General features: G+C 45.0%; 1 protein-coding gene across 1 annotated transcript in view; it reads right to left on the minus strand.

The window, feature by feature from the left end:
• CACHD1 (cache domain containing 1) overlaps window positions 1-26,109 on the minus strand; it is a 210,835-nt gene that overhangs the window by 88,311 nt on the left and 96,415 nt on the right. Inside the window, exon 3 of the mRNA XM_074265744.1 lies at window positions 4,480-4,628. Within this exon, the coding sequence (XP_074121845.1) occupies window positions 4,480-4,628 (149 nt within the window). The remainder of the gene's footprint in view (window positions 1-4,479; window positions 4,629-26,109) is intronic.

Consider the following 26,109-nt stretch of genomic DNA (forward strand, 5'->3'; position numbering starts at 1 on the left):
AAGGTCTATGGGAGTAACGGAGGGCAGATGGCAAGAGCCAGACATCCTTAGTATAGGATCCTGCCCTGGATCCAACTGGGGGAATCCAGGTCTCCCAATGCCCATTCAGGAAACAGTATCCCAATTTTCCAGGTAATGCAATAAAGGTCCGACAGTAAAAGACTTGGTCAGGGTCACACTTATGCTTTTGTGATTCATTAAACTTATAATACTTTTTTTCATTACTATATTAGATATAGGCGTTACCTGTATTAATTGCTTAAATTCCCCCAAGAGTACTAAATTTATCTGGGGTATGATTTGCACCTGGGTCTTCCTGATTCTAAGCAGCAGCACACACAGTCTCTGCTACCCCAGGATATCTCTCATTGGAGATGTGCTGCTGGCTATTTGCACCCCCAATCTCCATGGGCTTTTGGGTTCCCTTATTTTCTAATCCAGACTGTCCAAATTTGAGCTCTTTATAGCGTGAGAGAGAACACTTTGAAAATGGCAGAGAATGGGGCAGGGCAGTGGGTGAGTGTAAAGGGTATTCTCCTTTACGGGAGCCAAGCCGGAACAGTGCATTAAGAAAATGCCTCGATATGTCCGTTTAATTCTTGACATTGTCTCGAGTCCCTTTAAGGAAGGCTGGGACATTAGGCAGTGTTGCCTAAAATACCCGAGGACATCACCCAGATTTTTGCCTTCTTCCTCCCGGCCTCAGATGGCTCTGCTATGTCACCAATGCGGGTCCTCCCGCCGCCCGGGCTCTTCACAATCCATTCATGCCGACTCCTTCTGCGGGACGATTGCCTGAGATATTTCCAAGGTCCTGGGCCCACGGATGGAACTCTTCCTCCACATCCTGCTTCTCTTTTGGGGGCTGCTTGGGCTGTCCAGAGATTTAATTAGGGAAGGGCCAGTACAAGTCATCCAGCCCAACTTCTTCATGTCACAGGTGAGGAAATATGGTTTCCAAGTGGCAGAGGGACTTGTGCCAGAGCTGGGATTTAAACGGCGCCTCTGAATTGAAAGCTAGTTTTCTTTCATTGGACCACCTTGATCACTCTGCCAATGGGAAGCCCCCCAGCACAGCACTAACCCTTCTCCTTTTACGATCTCACATTTCCTCGATAATCTTTCCGATGGAGAAGGTAAGCTCCCTGAAGGCAGTATTTCTTTTTTATGAGCCATTGCATCAGCAATAACTGGAGCCTTTTGCTTGTTTGTTTTGCTCGTAGCTATGCTTTCATCAGTACAGGGATTTCCATTTAAGAAATTCCCTCTTAGACAAGCAGATATGCAGCTCTTTTGCAACTTGGAACCCTAGTGAGTCACCAGGGACAAGGACTTAATGACACAGGGTCCGTAAGCATCAGACCAGACTTCAAACCCGGCTTCTTCTCCTTCATGGACTGCTCTACCTCTTCAGCTCTCCTTGTACACAGTAGGTGTTTCATAAATGTCTGTCAAATTCAATTGCCTAGGCCTCATGCTATTTTTTTCCTTGTGTGTGGATTTAGTTCAGTTCTGGCAACATAATGCATTTGATGGTTCCCACCATCAACCCCTCTCCTGGCCCTCAGATCAATCCCATCATGTCTTGGGTTCACTAACATGAGTCTAAATCAAGGTACCTGCAAGAAAAAACTGACTAGGACGAGAAAAACCTGATTGTCTGTCTTATATAGCAAGTAGAATATATACAAACACATATTTGTACATCCAAATACATAAATATATATATATATATATATATATATATATATATATATATGGATATAGATGAATCAGACATTTAAGTTTATCTATTATGTGCTAAGAGCTGAAGGAACAAAAGCAAGACATATATTTGTGTGTGTGTGTGTGTGTGTGTGTGTGTGTGTGTGTGTGTGTAAGGTGATGTCAAACAAAAGCTAACAATTAATTTTTAATTTACAAAAAGAAAACTGATTGGGAGGATTTTTTGCTTTAACCCTGAATTCTCTCCATTAGAATATAAGATCCTTAAAGGGCCGCTTTTGCCTTTTTGTGTGTTCAGGCTCTTAGAAGGAGTACTGCAGTTTATTCAAAGCTTCTGGATGTATGATCTCTCTGAAAATGCTCCTTCCAGCTCCACTCTGCCCTCCAGGACCAGCCAACCAAGAGTCACCTGTGTACCACATGACCTTTTCCTCTCCAGGCCACTTTGCTAGGAATCTGTACCAGTTTGCGAATGTCCCAGTGATTTGCCTAAGGGGTCCCTCCCTATCACATTTCCCAGGCAATGAGAAATGAGATGATTTTTACTCACATAGTTTATCTTAGAAATTATCCCTCGGGGTCTCTGGTTTGGAATTTTTCAGTGTTCTGAGAATGGGAAGAACAAGGGTGGAATGAAATTTTCTTGGCCCTGACAAGGTGTTAGAACAGCTGGAGGAAGCCAAGGAAAACCTGCCAAATGGAGACGGGAACCTTGAAAGCCAAGAGTTTTTTGGTCTCAGCTCTTCCATCTCTGCTCCCTAGTTCTGGAACTGAAAGGGTCTTTCAGGACTTGGCAGGGAGACGAGTGAGATGGTGCTGGCTGGTCGGCAACTTCTCCAGCACCAGTATTGAGTGGTGTACAAGCTCAGAATGCCAGACCAGAACCCTTCTTCTCCTTTCCCAAGCTCTTCCCATGCAGTTACCAGCTCCTTGATGTTGGCAAGCAAGTGGACAAGAAACAAGCAATTATTAAGCTCTTACCTAGTGCCGAGCCTTGAGCTAAGTGCTAGGAATACAGATTTAAGCCCAAAAAAAGAGTGCCTGCCTTTAAGGAGCTTATATTCTAAGAGGGAAAGACTATACATAATAAAGGGAGCCAGAAAAGTAAGGAATTGGGGGGGGGGGAACCTGACTGTCTTAAAAGACTGAAATAGCCACAGAGAATAATAAGTTCAGATTTTATTTAAAAAGTTAAAATTCTAGACATATGGTGTTTTACTCCTAAGAATGTATAGTTCCATGCTCCAGAAGTCACTAAATAATGCATACTATTTCTTTCAGTCATATCACTACTAGCCCTAAAACTCAAAGAAAGGAAAAAACGAATCTGTATGTACAAAAACATAGAGTAGCTCTTTTGTGATGGCAAAGAAGCAGAAAGGAAAAGGACGCCCATCAATTGGGAAATGGCTTAACAAGTCATGAGGATAAGGGAAGGCTACTATATTATGAGAAATGAATGAGGAAGGGAACAGTTTCAAAGAATCTTTAAAAGAGCAGAACCAGGAAAGCAGTTTATCCAATAATAAAACACCATAAAAATAAGCAACTTTGAAAGCATTAAGAACCAAACCATGAGGAATTTCCCATGATTGCTTTATTTTTGAAGAAGGAAGGGAGGAGAAGAGACTTGTGATTTTATCTGTTCGGGTTTCTGGTGTGGAAACTTTTCATTGACACAGATTTGAAACTTATTTGAAACTTAAAGACCTGAAATTCACATATAACAGAGGCAAGACTGGAAGCCAAATATCCTTGAATCTAAAATTAATTTACTATGTCATACTGCCTCATGGATACTCTAATCAAAATTCTGATAGCCTAAGTGTCCAATACAATAATAAACACAAAACGAATAAACAAAATAAACAAACAAAAAACACACAAAAAAACCAAATCTCCTTGAAGTTCAGTGCAATAGGGTTTGACTGGCAGCTTGTTCTTCATGGAAATCAATAAAATGCATTCTAACACACTGATCTCAAGAAATAAATGAGCAGCAAAGGGTTATCCAACTGGGCATACCCTTTGACCCGGCAGTGCCATTACTGGGTCTGTATCTCAAGGAAAACATAAAGGAGGAAAAAGGATCCACATGTGCAAAAATGTCTGTAGTGGCTCTTTTTTATGGGGTCAAAGAATTAGAAAATGAATACTTGTCCATCAGTTGGGGAATGGCTGAACAAGTTGTGCTACATGAAGATAATGGAATATTATTGTTTTATAAAAAATGATGAACAAGCTGATTTTAGAAAATCCTAGAAAAATTTATATGAACTGATACTGAGCAAAACAAGCAGAACCAGGAATACATTGTACACAATAACAGCAAGAATGTTAGAAAGACTTGGTTCTTTTCAATGGTTCAGTGATCCAAAGCAATCCCAAAAGACTTTGGGCAGAAAATGCCAAATGTGTCCAGAAAAAAAAAAAAAAACTAAGGAGACTGAATGTATATCAACACATGCTGCATTCACTTCTTTTTTCGGTTTTTTAATCTCCCCCATGTTTTTTCCCTTTTGCTCTGATTTTTTTTTTCTCCCTGCCTGCATGATTCATAAAGCAATGTGTATTAAAAATAAATAAATTCACTTTTAAATTGTATTAAAGTGTATTAATTATATATATGAATATATATAATTATATAAAAAATAAAGTGTATTAAAAATAAACAAATGGGCAGGTTATACCAACATCCCACTGTGCCCTTGAGGTTAACTGACCCTCCCTGCCCCCCACACCATGGATACTCACTCCATCATGGACGGTGGGATGGTGCAGCAGTCCTGGATGGCAGTCAATGGAGATGTCAAATGGGCTGTGTAGGAGGCTTCAACGACCTGTTTGTTCCGGTTTACCACATCCAAGTAACGGTTGAACTTCTCTCGTATTTTTTTGGCTAGCTGTGTGAAAGAAACGTGGGGAAATGAAAATAATCAGTCCATACGTCTCCATTCTTCTAACAAGTAATCAATCTGTGAACCATCTGGCCTTATAATAAACTTTCACTTGAACAAACAAGACACACCCAGGTCCACCTGGCCACTATTTCCCTCTTCCCTGATGTGTGGTGAAACAGTCACTCAGGGAAAACAGCCGAGATGTCCCAAGTCACAGAAGGCAATCCAGATGATGATGATAATAATTGACATTAATCTAGCAACTTACAAATATTACTTCATCTGATCCTCACAACAGCCCTATGAGGAAGGTGAAATTATGCCCATTTCACAGATGAGATCCACTTCTGACACAGGCAAACCATTCAGATCTCTAGAGCACTGAGTAATTTTGTTTTGTTTTTGTTTTTTGTTGTTGGTGGTTTTTATTTTTTTATTTTTTTTTTGTAGAGAGGTGTTGACTCCATTGGGGAGGGGAGATGCCTTATCAAGGTGTTTTCTGTTTCACTGAAATCACAGCCCACTCTCTATCTCTATTTCATTATTACAGAGAAGGAAACTGAGACTGAGTTAAGTAACCTGTCCAGATTCACAAAGCTAGTAAAGGTTTGAGGTGGGATCTGAACCAGCTCTTCCTCCCTGAAGGTCCAGCTCTGTGTCCATCACAAGCTGGTCTCAAATAGAAGGACATGGAGAGCTCTCTTTGGGGTGCTCAAGTGTTAGACACAGCCTAACCAGGAGATGATAAAGAGCCATCCACAAATTCCTAACTGACAATGAATAAATGGAAGCATTTTATAAAATGCTACTATGTGCCAGGTGCAAGGCTAAGAACTGTGAATACAAATACAGAAGGGATACTCCCTGACCTTAAAGTAGGAAGATGGGGAAAACGTATAGCTGTGACTGCCATAGACAGATAATGTAGATAGTTAGCATTTGCTGTGTTCCAGACATTAGGCAAAATGCTAGAATTAACAATAAAAAGGCCAAAACCTGTTATGTCCTGCTTTCTAGAGCCCCCAAGTGGGAATGACAAAATGTACCATGCTTTCTAGAGCCCCTGTGCTGGAGCCCCATACTGTCTTAGTAGAGGAGTGATAAGGTGAGACTCCCGAGGATGGTTGAAATATGGAGTCCATTTATTCCCAGTTCTTTCCCCCTTTTATAGGCTCATATCCTTATGTAACCAAAACAACTCTGCATGGGCTAAGTATATACCCTGCACGTGGGACCACATAAACAACTTGCTATTGTGTGTAGATGTCTCTTTGCCACCTGCTATCCCTCTGCTTCAATCACAATACAGGTTTTCATTGCCCCCTGACTTCTCAGGAAGGCCAAGAGCCCTAAGGGGAGACAGGGAGCTGAACCAGACATTGTCAGCAGGTTCCCTCTGGGCTGAAGTGTCTTATACCTCACCCAGAGTTCCCTCACTGCCTGTGACTCTCTACAAAAACCCTCTAGGGGCTTCCCACTATTTGCCTCAGTTTCCTCATCTGTCAAAAAAACTGGAAAAGGAAATGGCAAATCACTCCTGTTTCCTTGCCAAGAAAAACTTAAATGGAGTCATAAGACATGATTCAAATGACTGAACAACCACAACAAGAACGGCTATTATTATTATATCTATGATTCTGTGAAAGTGGGAAAGCGGAGCAGGGGTCATTTATTTTTTCAATGCAATCCATCTCCTAGAAGCAGGATAGAGACCTAGGAAGTGATGGTGGGATGGGCCCCTAATAGAATGTATCTTTATATCCCACATGTATAAGTGTGTTCACGAGACATATATTATACAATAAATTTATAATTATTATGTAATTCTTATGTTAAAATTATATGTAATAAATTATACATAATATATAATTTATATGTAATACATTGTGTAGTTAAATCAACTGAATATGTAAAAGGTTTTATCCCAGTTCCTCCAAACCCTAACACACTTCCTGTCACTGTTGGAAGTAAAGTCCTCCAAATATGAGCCGTTTAGAAGAGTCATTACCCACCATTACCAGACAGTTTCTTGCTTTTTGCTCTAGAACAGGAGTTCTTAGCCCAAAGCCCACCCCAAGACTGTGGACAGATTCAAGGGCATCCATGAACTTGATTGGAGAGAAACTTCCGTCTTTCTCAGCTTCCTCTTCGATCTAACCTATTTCCTACATTTGGATTCTTTGCAGGGGCCATGGACTTCAGTGGCCTGCGGCTGGAGGGCTCCAGAACTCACAAACCTATTTTCCATTTTCTCTTTTCCCATTTTACTGCTCAGAATGAATGTTGAAATGTTTTACTTGACTACCCAGCGTAATGAGGCAAGTCCCTTTTCTGGCTTCTGATTAAAGTTTGGGGTTTTGTTTTGTTTTGTGGCCTCTTTAGGGGAAAAATACTTTCCCTTCTTCCTTGCAAATGAATAAATAAGGAAAAAAAAACAAGTAAACTGGAAGCAAATGTGTACAGTGAGAAGGGCCCATTCACCTGCGAGGCTGTTGGGCCCACAAATAAATGTCTTTGCTAAGTATTAAGAGCAGCTCACTTCATCATGATTTACTTGTGACCAGGAATAATGAGGCCCAATTGGCGTGAGCGGGCCCCGGGCTTGCTCCCATTGTTCCGTCAAACACGACAGCTCACTTCCAGGTCTCCAAGGGTTCTGCTTGTTAATGGGATGTTGTGCCAATGAAATGACTTATAGAATTATAGCTAATTGGTTGTGGAGAATGATTTATTATCAGCACACCAGAGGATCGCTAATCATTTCCATCAGGATGCCCATCGACCCAGCAGCGGGAAGGCAGAGAACAAGAGGGCCCTTCTGAGGAGCTTCTGTATCCGTGGGTGAGACGGTGTTCGGGTGTGATTTTGTTCCACTTGTTTTCTTCAGATTTCTAAGTCTCCTCAGAATCACAGATTTGTGAACTGAAAGGCAGCTTTGCGGAGTCAGACTGCCTTCCTTTACAGGGGGGGAAACTGAGGAACAGGAAGTTATGTGACCAGTTATAAAGTACCTGGGGTAAGATTTTAATTCGGGTCTTCCTCACTCTAAGACCAGCCCCGAATCCACTCACTATAATACTGGACTGGTCTGGCTCATTTTACAGATGAGGAAACTGAGGCAAACAGGGTTACATGACTAGCCCAGGGTCACACAGCTACTAAGCGTCTAAAGGCCAGATTGCAACTCAAGAAGATGTCTTAAAATTACTTAAGCTTAAAATGATACTAAGATTGCTGCAGCTCCCCAGATGTATACGTGTGGCCAGATAGAAAAGTCAGAGGCATTTCAAGTCTTAAATGATCCTCCTTTACCTTTTCTTTTGAGGAAATTACAGCCATCACCCGGGTCTTAGGGGTTGTAAGTGTGAATATATGCACAACAGCATTCATACATACATACACATAAATACACACAAAAATAAACAATACACATACTATATGTATATACACAAATGCATGCACATACATGCACAAACCGCACAATATACAAATATACCCACACACCCAAATACATGTACATACATATCCCAAGCCACACAGACACACCAAAAACCTAGACACATATACACAAATCACACATATACCAAAAACACATAAACACATATACAAATACACACACAAATGCATGTACAGACACCAAAAGCCTATACACATATACACATAGGCACACACCAAAAATACACATACACAAATACATACACACATAAATATACCTTATATAAATATATACAAATATAAATATATGTATACATACCAAAAACCTATATACATATACACAAATATACACATATACAAAAATCACACATACAAATACATGTACATACACATCAAAAATGTATAGACACACATACAAATACACACATATACTAATACACACAAATATACAAAATTCATAGCACAGAGATCCACAAAAACACACACACATAAGCACACACATACATAATCACATTTGGATCTAAGCCACAAAGCCTTTAGCATAAATTCTGCTTCTGACATGCCCTGGCTGTGTGACGCTGGCCAAATTACTTAATCTCTCTGTGCTACAAAATCCTACTGTCAAAGAAAGAATTTCCCAATGCCCTAAATGAATGAATTCTTAGGCTCGGTTTTTATCCCTATATATTGATAGTATCTTTCTCTGTGTCTTATGAACTTTCTTTCTTTGTCATCCTTGGGGTAAAAACCCCAGAATGGAACCAATAGGTCAAAGGATATTAAAAATTTGGTGACTTTTCTAGCAAAGTCACTTTTTAAATGGCTGGACCATTGCAGCAACTTACTGTTCCAGAAGTAGCATGTTCCCATAGCCACCGACCTTCTAAAATAATGATGAGTACTGGGCTGAGGGTCAGGCTGAAGGCTACCCAAGCCTGGGGCCAAGAGCTACATCTGACAAACCTGGCTACGGGATGTGGGCAAGCCTGGCCATCCCTCAGAGGCCTGGGTCACTCTCGAGGGCTATAAAGTACACAGAATTGATCAAAGGACACGGGTGAAAACTTTCCAGACGGTAGCATTCATTATTGTCTGCCCAGGTCTGGAGCATATGTGTATTGCACGCTTGCAGACATGTGTGCACACGTATACACTCTTTTACACATGTGTGATAAACACACTCATGTACATGCACACACACATACGGTCATATAAAATTTACAAAGTGCATCATGGAAATTGTTGAAAGGGGGAATAAGAAAAAGATCTCAGACAAATAAAACACAAATAAGGGACTTCCGGGGCAGAGTTCCACCAAGCTGATCCTGGATGAGCAGGAGAAGTGGATTTCACCTCAGTCCACATAACAGAGAGATAACAAAGGGAGTTCTGGAGACAAAGCGACCAGGGGAGCCGGCCCCCCGGCCCTCCCCAGCACAATTAACAATATTTTTCTTGCCGGGCTCAACTTTTCATCCGTTGCTGTCCTTTTATCCTTCTCCCTTCTGCCCCTGAGGTGTGTCTGAATGCTGATGAGACGAGGATTCAAACGGGGTTGTCATCTGTGGGGCTGTTCAAGGGCTGGCCACAGCCTCGGGTCAGAGGTCAGACACAGGCAGGTAGGGAGCAAACAGGCCTCCATCCCCCGGGAGCCCATTCCAGTCGGCCGTCATCTCCAATGACAACGTTTCATCCGAACATCAGTGGCCTTCTCCCTCGGTGAATTTTGTCTTCCTTAATTTTCCCATAGACATTTTTCCCCATTTGCATACTTCCCAGAAGCCTTTATTTTCCAAAGCCTTTTTTTATTTCCTCCTCAGCTTTCCATTTCAGAGGACTGGTGGGAGCCCGGAGGGGGGAGCCGAGGGAGGATGGGGTCTCCAGAAGGTACAAACAGAAAACCTCAAGTACACACTTTATTGTACACACTTTATTTACAGCCGTTTTCTAAGCCCAAGAGCTAGAAGGAGCCTTCAATGCTATGAAAATCTGTATTTAAAATATGTCACAATGCAACTGACAGGCCTGGGCAACGCGGCCCCTTTACCCCAGGGGCCTGAGATTCAGAGGAAAAAGCCTGTTTGAATGCAAAGGAGTGAGCATTTAATATGGCCAACCTTCAGAGCGTGCACAGAATTTAACAGACAAGCCCTCTCCCTCTCAGTTCCCCTTGCTGACTTCTCATTCGAGAGCAGGTCTTTCTGCTGGTTGATATTTTTCAGGATATTTTATATAAAAGGGGATGACATTAGCCTTGTAATTTTAATCATAACTTCTCCCTCCTCTGAATCAATAAAGCTGTCTCTGCCTTTGCCTTTTTCCTCCTCCTCCTTCTCCCACTCCGTCTGTCTGTCTGTCTGTCTCTCTGTATGTCTCTTTCTCTCTCTGTGTGTGTCTCTCTCTCTTTCTCTCTGTGTATATGTGTTTGTCTCTTGTCTCTCTCTGGTCTCTCTCTCTCTGTATGACTCTTTCTGTTTCTGTCTCTCTTTTCTCTGTGTGACTCTCTCTGTGTCTCTGTCTCTCTATCTCTCTCTGTTTCTCTCTCTCCTCTGTCTCTGTCTCTGTCTCTGTCTCTCTCTCTCTTTGTCTCTGTCTCTGTCTCTCTCTCTGTCTCTCTGTCTCTCTCTTTGTCTCTGTCTGTCTGTCTGTCTGTCTGTCTGTCTCTCTCTCTCTCTCTCTCTCTCTCTCTCTCTCTCTGTCTGTCTCTGTGTCTCTGTCTCTATCTCTCTGTCTCTCTATGTTTCTCTCTCCTCTCTCTGTCTCTCTGTCTCTGTGTCTCTGTGTCTGTCTCTCTCTGTCTCTCTGTCTCTCTGTCTCTCTCTCTCTCTCTCTCACACACACACACACACACACACACACACACACACACACACACACACACACTGCCTACTCATAGTTTACTAGCTATTGGAGTCACTTAAGTGTCTTCTCTCCTCCTAAAATCTATTTTGGGCTTCTTCCTTCACCCATCACATACTCTGATTGGGCGTTGCCTCTGTCAAAGTAAGATGTGTTAAAGACCTCGGCTTAGAAAGGCTAAGACATGCCTCGGGCATCCAGGGCCATCTCCAGTTATCCTGACCTAGATCTGACCATGGACCCAGATGGCTCTGGAGGGGAAAGTGAGGCAGGTGACTTTGCACAGCCCTCCCTCACCCAATCCAATTCCCTTATATGTCATGGCAACACGTCAAGAACAAATAGCAACAAGAACAAAAAACAATCAGATCCCCAGGGTGAGGGTCTTAGCATGTTTTCTGGATTGACTCCATCATGGCAGCTTGGCCCAGCAGAGAGGGAGCGGTAGCCTTGTGGTCAAAAGAACTGGAGTCCAATCTTGCCACACGCTGGCAGAGCCTGGGCGACCTCTGACCCTCTCACAGCCCCCGGCTACCCTCTAGAACATAATTTATAGGTCGAGCTGCCGACCTGTATAGGTGGAGGGATGATCCTTTCCGAGAGTTCCCCCCATAACAATAAAAGCACAAGATCATAAATTCAGAGTTACTCGGGGACCATTTAGTACAAACATCTCATTTTTCAAATGAGCAAATCGAATCCCAAGGAAAGTGCATTACCAGTGAGCTCCTGGAGAACAGAAACCGTCTGCACTTTTCAATGTGCATGCTCAACCCTTAGTACAGTGGCTCGGGTTCCAGTGAAGATGGAGGGAAGAGACTGCTGTCTTCAAGGGTTATCGTAAGGAACAAGGATCAGTTTTGTTCTGCTTGGTCTTTGAGGACAGAAAGAATGAGAAGCACAGATAGAAAGACAGAAACAGACGTGATTGAAAGGAAAAAAAAAACTTCTTTAAAAAAAGACATCAAGAGCCACCTCAGGAAGCAGAGAGGACTTCAGAAGAGGCCTTGGAGCAGAGCTGCCCAGAAAGCTGGAGAGCTGGGATGGTGACGGCTGCAGTCTGTCTCTTGTTTAAGCTTTCAGCTTACCCTGCACTAAGATTTATGGGACAGCCCCAAGAAGGCCCCTGGGAGATGGAGGCTCTTATTAAATTACTTAAGCTTGTGGAGACGGCATGAGGACGAAGATCTGGCCTTGGAGCCAGGGTTTCGATTTCTGGCTCTGGGACCTGGACGAGCTGCTTAGCAATTCCTAAAACTGGTGGAGAGAAGGTGAGGACTGAGGGCAGAGGAAGTTTGGAGTACGGGTCCTATCATCCCTCCTCTTTAAGATCATTAATTACGATCATAGATAGATGGAACCTTTGAGGTCATCTGATCCAGCCCCCTCACCTCCCAGGGAAGCAACATGTCCAGGGTCACACATCTGGTGAGGGCCAAAGATCTAAAAGTGCCTTAGCCAAAGGCAAAGGGAAAAGAGGAGAGCAGGGACATGAGTCCCAGTGTTCTGATGAAAATCTCCCCCCCCCCTCATCCCCAACACTGCTTGTCTATGGGTCAATGGCTGGTCCTCATCAGGGATGAAAGGAGATTCCCCACTCCTGAGTCCTTGCCCACTTTTCTGGGACAGCGCCGGCCTCCCGGGATCCGCCATCACCGGGGGAAGCCAGCGGTCTCTGTGTGGCTAAGTCCTGGCCTAGCGCGAGCGAGACCAGGCTGCAGCCTGGGGATGACAGGCAGGCTGCAGGTGGACAGGCGTGATTTATGGTGGGAGGCAGTTTGGGACGGGAGCGGATTCTCCCTCCACAGCTTCCACTTGTTCCACATGAATGCAAGGAGAGCTGCAGCAATTCCAGGGGAGGAGCAAGATGGAAAAGCCAGAAGGCAAGCACCAACAAGTCGGAGAGGCGGAGGGGGGGTCAAGGGCTGGGCCCAGAGGACCTCCCTTTTTTGCTCCGACATGTTTGCACGAAAGAATATCTTGTGTCTTAGGGCAGAAGCACAACTTTTTCTGGGTGACAGAAATATCACCCTAAAGATGGGAGAGACCTCAGAGTAGAACTGAGCCAACTGTCTCCTTTTACAGATGAGGAAACTGAGTCAAGGCGGTCAGATCACACAAGCAGTATTGGTTAAAGAAGAAGTGTTAGTGTTTGGGCTCCCTCTTCCTTAAGTGGAGCACTCACAGCTGGAGTCTGTTGAGGACTTCTCTGACCCCTCTGTTTATTCCTGTGACCCTGACAACGAGAGCATAACAAAGGAACAAGAGCAGGCCCCAATCTGCTTCACCTGATTTCCCTTGGGGAGACAAGCCAATGGGGTGAAGGGTGTGTGGAGTCCCTTCCTTGAGAGCAGGCTGGGAACTCGGGAAGCCACCCCTGCTGTGCAGAAAGGAACAGCAAGTCCAGGATACTCACTGGATAAACCAAGAAAATGGGAGGCCGGGCCACTAAAGGGTCTGGATTGGGCCCAAATTGAGGGAGAAGGGCGGGGGAAAGGATGTGATCTGGGGCTTGTGAGCTTCACACTCCACAGGAACGGAGAAAGGCACATGCTGTGTTTCTCCTGATAGAATGGAAGCTCCATGAGGGCAAGAGCTCTTTCTTTTTTAGCCTTTGTTATCTCTAGTGTATGGAATAATACCCGGCATCTATACAGCAGGCACTTAATAAATGTTTGATAGTCAATGAAAAGTCAGTGTCTTTTCTGATAGACTGGAAAACTTAAGGCAGGAAGTGAGGGCTACATTGTTTTGTCTTTGTAGCTACAGTGTCTCCCAGGGCTCTTTGCATAAGCTACTTTGTGGCTCCTTGATAGTTCCTCCCAAGCCATGTTTATCTGGATATCCATATATGATTTATTAGAGCTCCTATAATCTCGAGGGCAAAGGCCCTCACTTACCTACATGTTGCACCCCCTCCCCCCATTACCCAGTGGCCTGTGCTATGGGGTAAACTAACATTGAAAATAATGAATGAAAAGAACTATTTTGGAAGAACTGGGAAAGGGACACTGGCCCAAGTGGCCCTGTTGGATCAGCCGTGAAGAGGGGCTCCCCCCATGGCACACCAGGGTGTCTGTTTTCCCGAATCCCTCCAACAGCTATCATTTGTCTTTAGGTGTAGGATGGAACCTTAGATTCTCGTCTCTTGTCGTTCCAGGTATATGGAAACAGTCGTCTTATTTGGTATTGGTTAAATTAGGAAATTCTAAGTCTTCTCTGTGTATTGATACTCATTAAGTACTTGGATCAGAGCATCCACTGGCAAACATACAAAGACCATAAACAATCATTTGGCCAAGGTGGGATACCTTGGAGAGAACGGTAAACTCTGCTTATCATCAGGGCACTTAATCCAATTTAAAAATTGCCCAAGTTCGCAGAATAAAACAGCAGAATTAGGGCATAAACTCAATTCTTTCTGATCCCAGTTCTAGTGCTTTTCCCATACAGCCATCAATGGACAAATATTTACTCTGGCTCTTCGACAGCCAATTAACCAGGTACTATGGGAGAGAAAGGCAGGCTTGAATCCTTCCTTCCATATAAGAGCTCAGAGAGGAAACAAAACAAATAAGTACAATCCCTACAAACAGGGTAGGGCAATGGGGAGACACGATTGGCTGGGAAGATCCCAGAAAGCTTTGGGAAGAAGGTGACATTTGATCTGAGTACTGTAGAAAGCCGGATAATTGGTGAGTTATCTCAATAGTTATCTTGTTGATGAGAGGTGCTGGACAAACACAAAACCTGTCTATAGTTAAGCCTTTTAATACACCTTTTTTGGGACAAAAAGTTACAAATCTCAATTCTGAAAATGGATTTTTCCCCTCTAAATCTTTTCTTTTTCCCATCCTGGACAATAATATCAACAAGCAACACTGATCATTCAAAACCTAAAAGTATAACCTAACTCAAAAGAACACTCATTCTCCTGCCTCTGGAACTCACTGATGCAGATTTTATATATTGAGCACAATTTCCCCCCATCATAGAGGGGTATTCTGGGAGCATCCTTAAGCCAGAAAAAAAAAAAAAAAAAAAAAAGCAAGTTTTTATCTGTGGGATAAGGAATTCTACAAAGTTGATCTTCTCATCTCCTCCTCCACACAGAACCCATCCACCCCACCATTTCCAATGAGGAAAAAAAAAACTCACAACAGAAAGAAAAAGACTCCCGTGAACAGATGAGCTGGCCAGCTGGGAAGCGCTGAACACACTGCACTGTTCCCATTTTCTGCCCTTGCATGGTCTGGTGGGCCGGCATCTGAGGGGGTGGATGAAAAGGGGGCATTTCTCTAATGCCCTTTCTATGTCTAATCCAGGATCTCTGAATATAATTCAAGGATTCTCAAATTGAGGTTTATGAATTTATTTTTTTAATATTTTGATAATGTTCTTTTTATTGTAAATTATACTAATTAATAATTGGTTAATTATTTTAAAATCTTTTCACAAAAGAGACTGAGAGAATAGCTTCTTTTGTAATCCTATACATTTTAATTTCTATCCTGAAAAACACGATCTTGAGAAGAGAGTCATAGCTGCCCAAAGAGTCCATAGCCCAGGCTAAAAATCCCTGCTCTAGTTAAACATCCTTGCCTGCCACACAAGGATAGCATTAAGAGAAATAATGTTATGGGAGGCAGTTAGTTCAAGGAAACATTATTTTGGAAGGATATCAGAATAAATGAGAGCCCTGGTAGGGCTGGAGGAGGAAGGAATGCTTAGGACCTCATGGGGTAGTTCAGTGGTTATCTAGCATGGAGGTGAAAGGCTGGTCACTCCTGAAGGCAGGCTCCCTTTCTAAATAGAAACCCAAAGGCCAGAGATTCAGGCTGCAATGGAGCCTTGAGATCAGAGCTCATCTGTCCCCCTCCCCTCATGGCTAGAGGCTCCAGCAAGTTAAATGAATTGACAATGACCTGGAATTTGACTGCAAGCCCAACATTCAGTGCTATCCTATGTGCCGTCTTATTTTGAAAGAAAAATGTGTGTGTGTGTGTGCGTGTGTGTGTGTGAGAGAGAGAGACAGACAGACAGACAGATAGAGACACAAGGAGACCGAAAGACAGAGACAGAGGCAGAGACAAGAGAGAGACAGAAACTTAGAGACAAAGACAGAGACAAGACAGAGACAGAGAGACAAGAGAGATAGAGAAAGAGACAGACAGAAAGACAGAGACCAGAGAGACAGAGAGAGAGATAAAGAGGCAAAGAAACCCACACACAGAAATAGAGTGGGGGGAGAGAGAAAGAGAAACAGAGATAGAGAGAGACAAAGAGAATGGGGGAGAGAAAGAAAGACAAAAAGGCAGAGAAACACACATACAGAGAAAGAGAGAGACTGAGAGAGTGCCATACACACACACACACACACACACACACACACACACACACACACACACACACACACACACACAGAATATGTGGAACTATTTAGGAGAAATCTGCCCTTTTTCCCCTAAAGAAGCTTCTGCCTCATGGAAATGTGAAGCATTTTAATATCTAAAGGAGTCCCAGGGCACAGCAAGAAGTGAAGGGACGGCTGGCTCCGAGATGAGAGGAGCTGGGACCAAATCCCAATTCTGAGCCATGACACCATTTGGATCCTGGGCAAGCCCCTTCATTTGTAAAATGAGGAGGGGGAAGAAATGATTTTTAAGGTCCTTCTCTTCCAGGTTCTAGATCATGTGATGCCATGAAACCCATCCCCCCTTTGGAGGGGAAGATGGCTCCATCCCAACCACAGGTCTCCTTTTAGGAGCTTCACTGGGCAGTACAGACGGGATGCATTCAAGAGGGAAGAGCAGAGGGACGGGGTATCAGTTCTGGGGAGACAGGATCGTAGGCTTAGAGTAGGAAGGATCTTAGAGATCAGCTCATCGAATCACCTGATTTTACTTGTGAGGAGATGAGATCCATGAAGGAAGAGACTCTTGTTGAAAGGGATTGGAGCCAGACCCCTAGAGCAGCTCTCCTTCGATAGCCCACTATATACATGATGGGAGATACAAAGATAAACTGAATCAGAGCAGAACAACCAAGCCCCACTGGGAAGGAAGATCAGCCAATCACAGAGCATGAGGTGCTTACAATGGCCAGGTCACTGTCCTAAGCCCAGGGGAGGGGAGACAAAAATCCAGTCTCTGACCTCAAGGAGCTGGTATTCAAGTGTAGGAGAAAACCCGCAAACCATTACACGTAAAACTTATGCAGCACGAGACAAAGATATTAAGGGAAGTCAACAGGGGGAAAAAACTGAAGAATCGCTTAAAAAGCAGCACATCAGTGTGGAGAGCTTGCTCGGGATGGTGGAAGGAAAGGTGCCGCCTTCTCCAAGAGGAGAACGTTAGGAACAAAGGGCACCCAAAGCAAGGCTCCCGTGGGGATCCCGGCCACCGCATTCCGTGCCCCCTCAAGCTCCCTGTGCGTTCCTTTGCCAACATGCATAGGGGAGCACTCCCAACGCCCCATTGGGGAGCACTCCTCCTTCCCTATCCTATGACAGGATGGATTGAGGGCAGGTCTGCTCTCTCTCAGCCGTTACCCACGAGCCTCCTTCCCCAGCCCAGAGCTGGGGGTGTAAAGAAGCAGGGACTTCATAAAGTTCCCCACTCTGCTTCCAGCACAACGATGTGTGGTAGCCCAGAAACACACACACACACACACACACAACACATACACCAAAGTTGAGGGGAAAGAGCTGCAACTTGGGGCAAAATTCCCCTCCTCAGATACTTCCTAGTTGTATGACCCTGATTGTTTTTTTGTTGTTTTTTTTTTTAATTCCTGTAAGCCTCAGTTTTCCCATCTGTAAAATAAGGAAATCGAACCCATTGATCTCAGAACTCTAAATCTGTAATCTAGAATCCAAAAGGAATGAAAGGGTCCTTGATATTAAAGTAGGTGGTGCAGGGATAGGGCGGGACTTGGAGCAGTCAGAAAGACCTCCCAGAATCCTGCTTCAATCATTTCCAAACTGTGACCCTGGGCAAGTCACGTAACCCTTCCCTCAGTTTTCTCAACTACAATTGTGGGTGAAAAGAGCTTGGGCTTCACAGGGTCATCATGAGAAGCCAGGGAGCTGGCCCCTGTCCAGCGCTGGCCAAGCTTCAGGCTCTAGCTGTTGGGAGGCAGGACGGTTCTCAGAGCAAATAGGAAACAAAGGTGACTGCCAATTCATCCGCATCCACCGTGTTTGCTGAGCGCCTCATCAAATACGCTTTGGGGGGAAGGACGGGGCAAGTTGGGTTTGGCTGCTTCAGTCACGGCCAACTCGCTGTGACCCCGTTTGGGGTTTTCTTGGCAGGCCCTGGAGTGGTTGTTCATTTCCTTCTCCAGCCCATTCTACAGATGAGGGAAATGGGGAGAAGTGACTTGCTCAGGGTCCCGGCTAGGAAGTGTCTGAGGCCAGAGATGAACTCTGGAACATTGAGTGCTCCCAACTCCAGGCCTGGAACTCTGTGGTGCTCCCTGGCTGCCTTTAAACCCAGCAAGCCGCCCCAAAGGAGGATCATGGACTTGAGCAGGGACTAGGTCCCCTTTCCTTGGAAAGTCTTCAAGCTGAGCTGGAGGAGAGGGGGCGTGTGATACAGTCAGCACAGCGGCTGCGTACTGCTGCAGGACCCCCACCAAGGCTCTCACCTCATGGGCCCAGGGTCTTCCCCCAAAAAAGGAAGGGACCCAAAAAGTGGTTTCTGAGGCTCCTTTCATCTGTAGCTATAAGATCAAATGTGTGACTTGGGCAAGTGACTAGGTAGCTTTGGACCCCAGGATCTTCAACTGTAAAATGAGCTACACAGGCTCTAAGGCCTTTCTGGCTTTCAATATAACCTATTATTGAGCAAGTCTCTCCTTCTTTCACCCTCTTTTCCTCCTTCCCTTTCTCTCCTTCCCTCCTCCTTCCCTGTCTGTTCCTCCTGTTTTTCCTCTCATAGCTCAGCTGGGACACACAGAGTTAGGGAATCAAGAGAGAGTAAGGGCCCAGAGGGCCACCCTCACAACAAACCTGCCACCTGAACTGCCACATGCCAACGATGGTGTGTGTGTGCGCGTGTGTGTGCGCATTCTAAGGCCTGTGTATGTGCATGTCTGAATGTGTGTGTATTTATATCCAGAGAGAGGCTGTGTGTTATGGCTGCAGGCAAGATTAGCTCAGCTTAGCTCAGCCATCGGCCACATTCACTGGCTGCGGTCCAGCTTGGGCCAGGGGAGGCAGTTGGTAGTGCCCTATTTAGGGCCCAAGCTCTTCTCTTTGCAAGGAGCAGAATACAACTAGTCAAGGAAGGAAGAGGGAGAGGAAGGAAGGAGGGAAGGAGACTAGGAGGAAGAAAGAGAAAAAGGAAAGGAGAGAGTGCAGGAAAAGCTGAGGGAAGGAAGGGAGGAAGGAAGGAAAGGAGGAAGGAAAGGAGGAAGGGAAAGAGGAAGGGAGGAAGGAAGGAAGGAAGGAAGGGAGGGAGGGAGGGAGGGAGGAAGGAAGGAAGGAAGGAAGGAAGGAAGGAAGGAAGGAAGGAAGGAAGGAAGGAAGGAAGGAAGGAAGGAAGGAAGGAAGGAAGGAAGGAAGGAAAGGGAGAAAGGGAGGAAGAAAGGGAGGGAAGGAGAGAGGAAGGGAGGGAGGAAGGAAGGAAAAGAAGAAGGGATGGAGGGAGGGAGTGAAGGAAGGAAGGAAGGAAAGAAGGAAGGAAAGGAAGGAAGGGAAGGAATGAAGGGAAGGAAGAGAAAGGGGAGGAAGGAAGGGGAGGGAGGGAGGGAGGGAGGGAGGGAGGGAGGGAGGAAGAGAGAGGAGGGAGGGAGAGAAGAGGAAGGAAGGAAGGAAGGAAGGAAGGAAGGAAGGAAGGAAGGAAGGAAGGAAGGAAGGAAGGGAGGGAGGGAAGGAGGGAGGAAGGGAGAGAAGGAGGGAGGAAAGGAGGGAGGGAGAGAAGAGTAGGAAGAAGAAAGAGAAAAAGGAAAGGAGAGAGTAAAGGAAAAGCAGAAGGGAAGGAAAGAGAAAGGAAGAAAGGTAGAAAGAGAGGGAGGGAAGGAATGGGGGCAGAGCACCATAGAGGTTAGTATACCAGACTTGGGGTGAAGAAGCATTGATTCAGACCCCACCAGGGATAACAACTAACTGTGTGATCTTAGGCCAGTCACTTAAATGACTTGACAGGGGCTTGATTAAATGAGATGGCAGGGGCCATCTCCTCATCCAGGAGTCCCCTCTCCCAAGGCAAGGAGATCCAGTTTCTATCCCTCTGCACTGAGTGCAGGGCACAGACAGAAAGGCAAGGTCTCCCCTGCTCTCACAGCACTGCTGTTTGGGGGGTGGGGGTGGGGAACAGCTTGTCCAGGATGCTTCAGCTGGGAGGTAATGGACAGTTGTCCTTAGGATACAGGCCGGCTGTCACTGCCGACATCCAAAGCCAAAGGCGATCCATGTTTTTTCCTATTACTCCCACTGACAAAACCCTGTCTGTGGCCGCCCCTGACCCCCGTGACCCTGACAAGCTCGTGGGGGGCCAGCATTCCTCTCTGGGCCGCCAGTAGCCACAGCTACCAGTGGGGGAAGGGGTCCAGGTATCAGAAGCTGTGGTCGGGTCGGGTCTCCACAAAGGCCGACCTGGGGACCGGGGGGATGTGGGGCCAGTCGGCCAGGGGGGAGAGAACCCAAGAAGAGGCCATTCCCAGGCTCTTGGCGGCAGAGTCCTGGGGCTCCTTTTCCATCAGAATTAAGGGAGTGGTCTGAACCTCCTGGCAAAAGCTGCTTCCTCCGGCTCCCTCAAGGTGACTTAGCGCTTGGGCCGGGCCAGCTTGCCTATATATAGGAGCAGAGCCATGATTTCATAGGTATAAAAAACTCCATGAGGAATGGAAATCACCTGCTGTGCTGCTCAGAGGCTTAGAAACTGCTTGGGGCTGCCCCAGACACACATACATAGCTACCAACCACATGCATGACCATGGGCTAGGTGGGAGGGCTGCTGGGACCCTGAGGAAATACCCAGCGGGCGGCTTGGGCCCCTGGGGGCTGGGCTTTCCTGGGGGTCACCAGCTGCATCTATCTGAACCCTCAGACTCTGAGTGATCCACTGAACCAATATGGCGCCCACCTCAGGACAAGGTGGGGATGGGGTAAAAGAGAAAGAAATCAGTGATGACCTAGAGGGCAATGGGGGCCCAAGGACGGACATTCCCTCTCAAAGGCAAATGAGCGATAGAAACAAGAGGCTTCAAGGACTCTCCACTTCCTTTCGAGCTTGTTTATGTAAAGATGCAAGATGATCTATTAGGGATATAATGCCCTTCCGCTGCCGAAGGATCAAGTTATCCAGCTCAAGATGCATCAGGCCTGAAGGATTTGTTATTAATAGACCAGAAGTGCTTCATTATTCTGCTCTCCGTGTCAGCCCCGACCCTTCACTAAAAAAGTGCCTCTCCCGGGGCCTCATTTCCCCGCTTTATGAGCCGGCTCCATTTTCATCATCCTGCTTACACTGTTTGGACGCATTTATTTATCTTATTTGAATCGATATGTTATGTCTGGCAGTGGAGAGTAAACTACCTTTCTTAAGAGAGAAAAATTAAAGATTAAAAGCCAAAAAGAAAAGGTGGTTCTGGGGGGAGTGTGACAACGAACTTGATTTATTACCCCGGCCAATGCACAGCCTTGTCTTTTATTCAAATTCTAACACGGGCTTAAAAGCACCTGCTCTTTCTCCCACCTAAGTCTAATCTGCTGAAGGTTCCAAATTAGGAAAGTTCATGGATTTTTTCAACACAAGAATATGAGCTCATGGACGACGGGGATAGTTTTCTTGCTTTTCTTTGTGACCCCAGCACCGAGCACGGAGTCTGAATCACAGAAAGGGTTCAACATGCTTGGTGGTCACTTCACTAACTACTGCCATGTCCTGGCCCTGACAGTGGTCCCCAAGTTCCACCAGCCAGGAGGGTCTGATTGGACTCCCTGGAATTACTCACACTCCACTTCCTGCAAAAGCCCAGGAGGCCATGGAGGGCTGTAAAGAGAAAGGAGGATCTGCCTTCAAGTCTCTTTGAGACCCAACGCCCTGATGTTTTGGGACTAGTACTTATCCTCTCGGTATCTTGGGCAGCTCTCCAAAGAGAGTGCCCACTTGCATTGGTCAGGGGCCCGTGCTTACCCTGAAATTCCTATCCCACTGAAATCAAGGTGGGGAAGGGCATGTAACTCAAGGTGGGTCTCACAAAATTATGACTTATTATCAGCGATTTGATTTTGATCCACAAGTCTGATTTGTATACCTATTTCATACACCTGTGTCTTCGGGGCCGTGTAAAAATTTCTCAGGTGAAAAGAAGTGGTGAGTAGAAAAGAGGTTAAGAAGCTCTGGTTTAGTTCTATATCTATCTGTCTATTTTTCTATCTACTCAGCCATCATCAATCTATGTCTGTCTATCTTTCTATCTATCTATTCATCCATCCATTTATCTATCTACCTATCATCCATCTATGTATATATGTATCTATCCAGCTACTTATCTACCTATCCATCCATCTATCCATCCATGTATTTATTTGTCTGTCTATCTATCTCTCTACCTATCCAGCTATCCATCCATCCATCTATCCGTGCATCTATTTGTGCCTGCCTATCCATCTATCTAGCTACTTATCTACTCATCCATCCATGCATCTATTTGTCTGTCTATCTATATCTATCTATCTATCTATCTATCCATCTACCCATCCATCCATCCATTCATCCATCTATCTGTGCATCTATTTGTCTATCTATATCTATCTATCTATCTATCTATCTATCTATCTATCTATCTATCTACCCATCCATCCATCCATCTATCCGTGCATCTATTTGTCTATCTATATCTATCTATTTATCTATCTATCTACCCATCCATCCATCCATCCATCTATATATGCATCTATTTGTCTGTCTGTCTGTCTATCTATCTATCTATCTATCTATCTATCTATCTATCTATCCATATACCCATCCATCTATCCATACATGTATTTATTTGTCTATCTATCTATCTCTCTACCTATCCATCTATCCATCCATCCATCTATCCATGCATCTATTTGTCTGCCTGCCTATCCATCTATCTAGCTACTTATCTACTCATCCATCCATGCATCTATTTGTCTGTCTATCTATCTATATCTATCTATCTATCTATCTATCTATCTATCTATCTATCCATCTACCCATCCATCCATCCATTCATCCATCTATCCGTGCATCTATTTGTCTATCTATCTCTATCTATCTATCTATCTATCTATCTATCTATCTATCTATCTACCCATCCATCCGTCCATCCATCTATATATGCATCTATTTGTCTGTCTGTCTATCTATCTATCTATCTATCTATCCATATACCCATCCATCTATCCACCTATCTATGCATCTATTTATCTCTGTCGATATCTGTCTGCCTTTGTCTGTCTGTTTGGCCCACTACACACACCCGAACCCGGCCCCCAACCTAACCCAATGCCTCCTTAGCCACACATAAACTTTACAGAGAAACTTCTTATTTAAGGAGTGGGAGAAACAGTATGAATGTATAAAAAGTCTGCATCCAAGTCTGACTAAGTAAAACTTGTGTAATAAAGCTTTACCTTCTACAGGGCCCAGGGCGGGTGCTTTAATGAGCAGATAAGAATTATTTGTAATGAGCGTATCAGATGTTTGTGTGTCAGCAGCTACTTCCAAAGTGCTAGAGGCTAGCTTTAAAAAAGGAAAATGAAATCTTGTTCTCTGAAAGACTTAGGAGATTGCCAAGAAGCTTCATCTCTGTTCTCCAAGCTCTTGCCAGTGCCCTCACCTCACTTGGGGTCCGAAAGTAAATTTCAGTTCTGCTTCGTCCAAATGTCTTCCCGGTTTGGGAGATCAATGGGGTCGGGAATAAAGAGCTCCTCTCGTGATGAGACGGAAAGTTGTGTCCTAGCAGGCCTGGCCGTCCTTCCGTATCCCTCCTTCAACTCCTAGTGAGTGGCAGAGAGCAGAAAAGCAAACCCTGAACTTCAGCAGGACGCGCAGCCTGGCCCCAGAGGAGAAACACTTTAGCAGGGCATGGCCGGCACCAGAAGAGGTCTCCTCTAGAGGCTTGGGGGTGGGGGCAGCCTTAGCTTGCTGAAAACTATGCCAGCCAAGCAGAGACTCTCACAGGTCCTGGCAGCTGGCACGGCTTCACCGGGGACAGGGGAGAGCATTTCTGCTCTGGGAAAGGGCTGGATTATGCTGCCTCTGACATCTCTCCTGACTCTGTGGGTCAGACCCGTGATGGAGAAGAGGCTTCCAGCGGAAGTCAAGGGTCTGGAGGACCATCATTTTCACCCATCGTTTTCGAGAGGATCAATGGCATTGCCAATGGAGTGTGGACTTGTGAGTGAGATGGATGGAAGTGAGCTGGAGCTGCCCCACTCACCTCCAGAGCCAGATGACTGGGAGAGCCCAGAATGCCCTCACACCCGAGGGGCTCATCTCCCTACACTCCATCTACTCCATCTGGAAGATGGGAGGATCCCACCTCAAGAGGAAAAGAGATAAAGGAGGTCAGAAAGTAGACCAGCCAGAGGTTAATTCCATCAAACAGGAAGCCAGACACTAGATGAGGATGAGGAGACTTTTTGGGGGACACAGGAATCCTGAAATAGGAGGAGGGGAAAAGGAGACCACAGGGGCGGTCGTGGGATTCCCATCATGGCTTGCAAGCAGGAAAGTCTGTGAATAATTTTTTCTAATCTTTTGAAAACCATTTCAATAATTGGTTTTTTGGTAATATTACTTATTTCATTTCATGCATTTAAAAACATAAATCTGAGAATGAGATTTAGCAGCTCCCACAGGGGTCCAAGGCAGCAGAAAAGCCAAAAAGATGAGGCGACGGGAACGCACGAGAGGACTTGGGAATCCAACATGGGGGCGCTCCGCAACGGCAAAGGAACCAGGCTAGACATGGGGAGTCGGGAGCGTCTGTCAGCCATTCAGTGGTTCATGAAACATTGTATTAATTACAAAAACGTGCTGGCTCTTTCCCTGAGCAAATAATTGGGACCAGCAATTACCAGAGCCTTTCTGGGAAATCAAACCTCACTCCTCAGCAATAACACCTAAGGCAATTATAATCCTTTTAGAAAATCCACCAGCAGGCCCCCTTAGAACATGAAGGTTCCCCATAAGCCCAGCTCCTTTTCTTCCTGATCATTTTGACCCCCTTCCCCTCAACTCCCTCCAAACACTGTGTGTTCACAGCAGAATAAAACCTATCAGAGGCCAGGAACTGTATTCATTTTTATGTTTAGCTTCCCACAATCCCAGAATTCTCATGTGTAGCACATGCCAAATGAATTGAATTCAATTTCTTTAGCCATTTGCTTTTTGGATTAGGGAGTGGAACTTTTTCTCTGGATCATTAATATTTGCAGAGTGCTTAGTATAGTGCCTGGAGCAAAGCAGACATTTAACAAATGCTTATTTCCTTCCCTTCCCTTCCCTTCAGTTCTGGAGTGTGGGATTTCATCAATGTGAGGAACCTTTTCCACTGACAAAGAGTTGCTCATCTTCTTTCCCTGCCTTACTGAATTCTGTCTTAAATAGCTGCCTGGGGAACTGGGAAGATCAGTGATTTAGGATCATCAGATCACATATTTCCAGGAAGAAAGTGCTTTTTTTTTTTTTTTTGATGAGGCAATTGGGGTTAAGTGACTTGACCAAAGTCATTCAGCTAATAAGTGTCAATTTGAACTCAGGCCCTCCTGCTCCTAGGGCTGGTACTCTATTCACTGTACCCCCTGGCTATCCCCAAAAGGGACTTTTGAGTCATTTAGTTCAGATCTTTGTTTTTACAGTTAAAACAACTGAGGCCCACAGGTTAGGGTTAGAGCTTGATTTGTCCCAGAAAGAGGGGGCTGAAGAATGAAGATCTGAACTCAGGCCTTCCTGTTCCAGATCTAGCTCCCACAATTCAGTGATGGTCATATAGCTAATAAATGACTTAGAGATCTAGACATGGCTTTGAATCTCAGTTCTAGGACTTACGGTGGAAACTCTGGACATTTCCCTTAAAGCAAACATCACAGTATAATGGAAAAGGCACTGATTCTGTAGTCAGAGGGCATGTGTTCAAATCCTGCCTTGGATGTCTGCTAGTCATGTGACTGGATAAGTCATGACACTACTTTCCTGTTTCCTCATCT

The sequence above is a fragment of the Sminthopsis crassicaudata genome, chromosome 4 (assembly GCF_048593235.1).
Source record: "Sminthopsis crassicaudata isolate SCR6 chromosome 4, ASM4859323v1, whole genome shotgun sequence".
NCBI classification, from domain to species: Eukaryota; Metazoa; Chordata; class Mammalia; order Dasyuromorphia; family Dasyuridae; genus Sminthopsis; species Sminthopsis crassicaudata.